General features: G+C 61.3%; 1 protein-coding gene across 1 annotated transcript in view; it reads left to right on the forward strand.

The window, feature by feature from the left end:
• SNED1 (sushi, nidogen and EGF like domains 1) overlaps positions 1-6,902 on the forward strand; it is a 58,932-nt gene that overhangs the window by 46,657 nt on the left and 5,373 nt on the right. The window contains exon 27 of the mRNA XM_025045434.1: positions 1,284-1,385. Within this exon, the coding sequence (XP_024901202.1) occupies positions 1,284-1,385 (102 nt within the window). The remainder of the gene's footprint in view (positions 1-1,283; positions 1,386-6,902) is intronic.

A 6,902-nucleotide genomic window follows, 5' to 3' on the forward strand; every position in this document is an offset into this window, starting at 1 on the left:
ACCCCCGCCACCACGTCTAATGCGGTCTCTGGCCAGGGACTCCAATGGCGTGCAAGGTCCTGGGCTCTGAGGCCAGCACGAAGTGCTAGTGCCACCCAGTCACGAGGCACCTTCTGGTTGCAGCCGTGGGGGCCAAGGCACAGGTGGCGGGCAGGGCACGTGAGCAAACACAGAAATGACCGGTGAGAAGCGGGTCCGAGCGGAGGTTTTGTCGCTAGTAAGCGGCCGAGGGGAGCGCGTGACTCGGCGGAGGCACTGGCACTGAAGCTGTGGTCCTTGGAGAGTCACTGCCACTGAAGCTGTGGTCCTTGGAGCAGCAGCGCCGGCCCGGCCCGGGGGCTCCGGGGAGGGCAGAGTCACCCAGAGCCGCGCAGCAGGAACAGGAGACTGGCTCGCGTGCCACAGCCCAAGGAGCTTGCGTCCTGCCACGTTGGGACACTATCGCTCAGGTTCGGGTGCTGCTCACAGGGACTCGCTGGGCCGCCTACAGCAGCGCCCGGGCTCCCAGCCGGGCCCAGCAGCTGAGGGCCGGAGCGCTGGGCAGAGATGCCCCGGGCTGCCGGCCTCCCCACAACTTCTGCCTTGGCAGGCCCCCGCTGCCCCAGCCCAGACGCCAGGTGGGGCTAACGACACCCCCGGTCTCGTCTCCCAGAAGACTCTGGCAGAGGCCCAAACACATTTCATGAGCATTCTCCATCGTAGGGGGTGACGGGGGTGGGAGCAGGGCCTCCACAGCCCTCGGCGACCAGCAGAGGGGCAGAAGGGGCCACTGCACACGGTGACCAGGAGGAGGGAGGGCACAGTAGGTATCTGGGGGGCCTCCTGCAGCCACGTGAGCAGATGCCCAGGGCTGGCAGGAGACCTGCAGGGGGGCGCCATGCAGTTGGGGCGGCCACAAGTCTGCGCAGATCCGAAGGGGTGGGGAGGGGTGTCGTGGCCCCCCCAGAAGCAGGGGCTGGACGGCTTGGAGAGTGGAATTTGAAGGATGCTGAGAAGGCTGAGACCAGTCAGGCCGGAGACTCTGCCGCTGCTGACCTCGTCCACGCAGCCCTGGCAGGGAGGGCGGGGCGGGGGGTGAGCGCGGGGCCCGCCGGAGAAAAGCGGGTGCCCCTGGAGGCGGCGCAGGGCCCATGGACCATGCCAGAGTCGGGGTGGGGGCAGCAGGTGAGCAGGCACCCGGCCCCCAGGGACCGGCCCACCCGGATGGGAGGAGCCCCCGAGGCAGGTGGCCAGCGGAGGCCGCAGCTGCGCAGTCAGCGCTGCACTGTCCTGATTTCTCCCAGAACCCACGGCCCCGGTGTGGCTGGAGCCCATGGAGGACACCCCCACGCAGGTCAGCCCAGCCGTCCAGCTCCCGGCACGCAGTGGTGACAAGGACATGGAGAGTAAGTCCGCCAGAGGGGACTGCTAGGGCAGTGCTGTGGCAGCGAGACGCACAGGGCCCCCTACCCTGCAAAGGTGGGGTGAGCCACGCCACGGGGCAGCGATGCCCTGTACCCTGCCCTACAGAGGGGGAGCGCCCGGGACAGCACCTGCCCAAAGCACCCAGGTCTGCCCCCTGCGGGAAGCGGGAGTCCGTGGGGGGCAGCCGCCCAGCGCCTCGCTGGAGCATCGTCCAGCAGGTTGCTCCCCACGCTTGGCCAGCAGGCCACCGGGGGTCCCAGCCACACTGTCTGGCACGGCCCTGCCAGGTCCTCGGCAGCTCCCCTTCTGGGGCGCAGCGGGCTTGCCCTTCCCTCCAGCCTGACCCTCGGGGCCCCGTCCCCCAGGGACAGTTCTTCCAGGACCCCACCGCCTTCTCCCAGGCCAGCCACAGGCTCAGGCTGGGCTCACCCCTCCCCGGACCCAAGAAGGCAGAGTGCAGGGTGAAGGGCGAGCAGGTCGCTGCCCCTGAGGGCCCCCAGGACACCAGTGCCCTCAAGGGCACCTGCTTCAGTAGTGCACTTGAGAACGGTGGCCCGCAGTCCCTACCAGGCCTGGCAGTGCCAGCAGCCTCAGCGACACCCAGAGGGCTGGCTTGCGGGCCACAGGCAGAAGGCGGACAGTCCCGTTAATGATGGCGCAAAGTGAAGATGGCCCTGTGGCCGCTGTCTCTTAAGTGAAATAAACAAACAGGTCATCAGATGGTTCGCCTGACGTCAGCTCTCTCAATGTTAGGCTTTTCGTGTCACGAAACTCAGAAATCAGCAGGGATGTGAATGACCTCTCCTTCGTCCCTTCTGGAGATTCGAGGTGGCCCCAGGGCGGGCCTCAGATGTCACTGCGGTGTGCAGTGCTGGCTGACGTGACCTGTGCGTACCCTGGGGAGGGCAGTCAGAGACGATCCGAGGTGGTGATGGGAAAAGAACCCTTAGTGGCCCGGTCTTCAGTTCCTGTCACACTGTCACTAGGGGTCGGTGCCGGCACCGGTTTATTGAGTTAAATAGTTCAGTTTTTGCTAAAATAATGGCCTTTAGATCTGGAGCCTGAGCTACAAACTGGGGCACAGCCAGTGACTTACTCCCGCCTTGTGTGCCTTGTGGCAGCGACCCACGACCTGAACGCCGTCACGTCCGCTTGCTCTGTCGGGGGCGGCAGTGGGGGGGTCCCGCACACGTCCACGCCCAAACAGGAGGTGAGCATGTTGCTGGCTGCCATCCCAGACTCGTGTGCTGGCCCAGTCTCCTGCACCGTGGTCAGGTGGGGTGGCCGGTCTGCCGTGGCCTCTCCCGCGCTCTGCCAGGGCGCCCGTGGCTGGCCTGGCGGTCATCAGCTGTGCTGCCCCGCACACGCCTCCAGCACGGGTGCAAGAGCGGAGATGCTGGGGCGTGCATCCTGACCACGTGGGAGGCAAAGTTGTTTTCTAAGTGGGGTGTCTGTCGGCACGCCTCCAGCAGTGCTGGGAGGTGTGGTGAAGCCACAGCCTCCCCAGGACCTGATGGCGCCAGGCTTGAGATGCTGCCGGTGGGGCGGGTGTGAGGCGCTGCCTGGGGCGACCTGCACGTCTGGAGCGCGCACACGGCCGAGGGGCTCCCCCGCGCTCCCGCCAGAGGTTCTGGGCACGGCCTCGCCTTCTCTGCACCAGCACCAACCGTTCGCGGCGGTGTCCTCGGTCCAGCGGGGCCCGTCCCCTCGCTCTGACCTTCAGCGTCGTGGCTGCACTTGGCCCTTTGCAGAGTTTATGATCAGCCTGCCAAGTGCCACCGCGTACTTGCTGAGACTCCACAAACTCGAGGCCCTGCGTGCCCAAAGCAGTCTTGCTGGCTCTCGCGCTTCAGGGCAGTTTGGCGGGACATAAAGTTCAAGGCTAAAGTTCCTCTCCCTTCAGCTCTTCACAGGTCACACGTCAGGCCACAGCCGTCGTCTGTGTGGCTGTCCCCGCGTGTCACTCTCGGTCTTGTCGAGTGATTTGCTCTCTGGAAGCTGTTAGACATTTTTCCCTCAAGTCGAGGAGGGTCCCCCGAGCCCTGGGCGCCCCAGAGAACACTCTGACCAGCGATTCCTCAGCAAGCAGCTCTCCCGATCAGGGCCGCAGCCACAGGCCCCAGGAGAAGCTCACGGAGCTGAGGAGCACTCCCAGGACTGTCACCTGCCACCCTGGGGGTTGGCAGTGAGCGCCGACGCCACTCCAAGTCTGCTTGCTTTCCTCAGCTCCTCACTCCTGCAGGGCTTTTGGGGTGATCCTGGTGTTACCCCCCTGGACACCTGCACAAGTGGCCTGGGTAGCTGCCACCCAGAAAGGGCAGGCAGGCGCTGTCCCCGACAGTAGCCGGCAAGGGCAGAACTTGAACCTCTGCTCTGTAATTCACCCGCACCCCGGGCGAGCCCCCCGCCCCACCGCCGTGCCAGCCGCCCTCTCCCCGCTTTCATTCGCTTGCGTGTGTGTGCCATGGCAAACTCAGGAGTCAGTGGAGGACGGGGCCGCAGTGGCAGCGCTCTGCTGTGTGAGCTGCAGGCCTTCGGGCCCCAGCTGCCCTCGAGTGGCAGACACGTCCATCTGGTCCCTGCAGCCCTCATCCAAGCACGGAAGGGAGGGGCCGGCGCGGGCTCGCACACTGGCTCAGAGGTCGCTGCGACGCGTCTGGACAGCTGCTGTGTGCAGTGCCTGCCAGCCCCGTGGAAATGGAGGGGACCTAGGACTCTTGGATAGTCACATGCAAAAGAATGAAGTGGGACCCACACCTCACACCATCCGGGAAGTTAACGCAAAATGGATCAAAGACAAAAATGTAACACCTGAAACTATGACTCCTCGAAGAAAACATATGAGCATCTCCTCACGACCCTGGAGTCGACAAAAGGCTTTTAGCTTTTGGCATGAGCAACAAAAGGGAAAAAAAGCGAACTGGGCCTCATCAAAATTTAAAACTTCCTGTGCTCAAAAGAGACCATGAAGGAAGTGAAACACAACCCACAGAATGGGAGGAAACATTTGCAAATCATATCTCTGAAAAGCGATTTGTATCGAAAAATAAAATAACACTCACAACCGAACAGTAAGATGACCCGGTTGAGAAACGAGCAAGGGACTTGACAGACATTTCTCCAGAGACACACGCGTGACCAACAAGCCCATTAAAAGGTGTCATCAGGGAGATGCTAATCAAGACCACAAGGTGCCACCATGCATCCCCAGGACGCTCCACAAGCGCTGGTGAGGACGGAGAAGCTGAAGCCCGTAAGCCCCGCTGGAGGGCACGCAGAGGGGTGCAGCCACCCCAGGAAGAAAGCAGGCCGGCGGTCCCTCAGAGTTAAACACAGAGAGGCGCCACACACGACGGCCCAAAGGCGGAGCAGCCCGAACCCCACAAAATATCCATCCACACAGCGAAACGTCATCTGACCATAAAAAGGAATAAATCACTGGCACATGTGACAACACAGATGGACCTGAGGACGTGCAGCCAAGCAACAGAAGCCAGTCACAGGAGGCCACATGTCCCATGACTCCATTCACGTGACCGCCCAGAAAGCAGATGGGCGACTGCTGAGGACGGGGCGTGGGGGTGGGGGAACAGAGAGGTGACAGCTGAAGGGTGTGGGTGTGCGTCTGTGAATATGCTAAGACCAGTCAGCGCGTCCGTGAGCGGCGGGCGTGTGGCCTGTAAACCAGCAGCGCAGTTTAAAACGAACAGGCGGACCAGCGCTTTCCCCGTCTCTTCAGGGTAGGAAAGTGGGGAGAGGAGGGGAAAGTGGCTATTTTTACCCATTTCCTTATATTTAAAGAGAAATAGAATAAAGAGTGTCAAGTACGTGAGGACAGAGAGAACAGGAGCGAGGCGGTGAGGGGCAGGAGGGTGGACACTCCTCTGAGGGCACCTTTGTAGCCCATTAAACAACAAAATGTTTTTTAAGTGACACCCCCCAAAAAAGCAACACCCGATATTGACAGCAAACTAAAATAAACTTAACACCACGTTGAGGGAAGACCGCATGGGTCAAGCACCATTCTTAATGATTTTACGAGCAGCGATCTGACTGTGCGCCCCCAGAACTAACAGCCAAGGAACGTGAAGCTGTCTCAGCGACCTCAACATCGGTAGTGATGCTGGTGGTTTTACAGCATTTTAAACAGTATTTTAAAATAACGATGACACATGCATTGTGGGACAGAGTACTGTTAACACCGCCAAGGTTCCCCACATGGGTACAACATAAATTCAAAGTGAAACCCCGTGTTTTATTCCTGGTATGAACTCGGTTTAATTTTACGTTTTAAATCTAACTTCCTAGTCTGTTCTCTGAAAAGACCTGAGTGCTACACCCGATTAACAGCGAGCACCCGACTCCCCAGACTGTGGGCTCTAGGAGCCCGTCCCTACTGAAAGGGGTCGGGGTCTGGGGCAGGTGGCCGAGAAGCCGCTGGTTCCAGGACGAAGCAGAACACGGGGAACTAAGCCCGAGACGCGCTCATGGGAAGGTGCACGCGCTTCCAAAGCCCCTGGGCTGCAAGAGGACCCATGGGCCACAGCGGGATGATCCGGACATCGGGACAGCGAGGACAGCAGCAGGTGGAGACCCACCGAGTGTGCAGAGTCCATGCGGCGCCCAGGAGCCCACGTGGATCAGCTTTAGGGCCGGGGGGCCGACCCGCTGTGCGACCTATTGATGGCCGAGGGCCGCCAACTTTCCAGCTGTGAAGACGGAGGACAGACTCGGTTAGGTCTGTCCCCAGGGAGATGAGGGACCTGGGATCTCTGTCGGGTCTCCGCGGCTGCCCCAGCCAGCGTTGCAAGGTAAGAGAACTCCGTTCTGGACTGACACTGACCCAGGGGTCAGTCCTCACGTCACCAGATCGGCCTCGGAGACGTCACCCGCCCCCCCGTCACACGCCCTCCACCGGTGAAGCAGTCTCGCCAAGACCGTTCGAGCCTGAACCCCATGAAGCCCCCTCTCTCATGAGCAGCTGAGGGGGACATGGGGATGGCGGCTGAGCCGGTGCCACAGGAAGCAGTGAGGCGGGTCCAAGGAGGGCGTTGGTTCTGCAGGACAAGCGCCCCGGCCTCAGTGAGTGCAGACGGGAAGACCAGCACGTTATGGGCTAACCAGGCGCGCACTGCATCGCACTATGGCTGCGTGCCGTGAGACCGGCACCATCAGGGCTGTGTGTCACGACGCTAAGGGACCGGCGCCGAGTGTGTAGGGCAGCACTGCACGCTGTGACAAACACTGAAGCCCTCACGTATCGGGTGCCCACTGACGCGCTCACAGAAGTGGTCTGTGTGAAGCGCTTTGAAATTCTTCAGCGAGAGAAAGGAGGGCCGGGAGGGCGGAGCGCGAGTCAACGAGACTGGAGAAATGTCGAGACTCCTTGAGGCTGAGGGACAGTCTGAGGGGTCCTGCAACCTCTCCTCTTTGTAGGTTCGAAAGTTTTCATAATAAAAATTTTTTTAAAGCCCACAACTCCCCTTCAGCACATCAAG

Source organism: Pteropus alecto, unplaced genomic scaffold, assembly GCF_000325575.1.
Source record: "Pteropus alecto unplaced genomic scaffold, ASM32557v1 scaffold143, whole genome shotgun sequence".
Taxonomy (NCBI): Eukaryota; Metazoa; Chordata; class Mammalia; order Chiroptera; family Pteropodidae; genus Pteropus; species Pteropus alecto.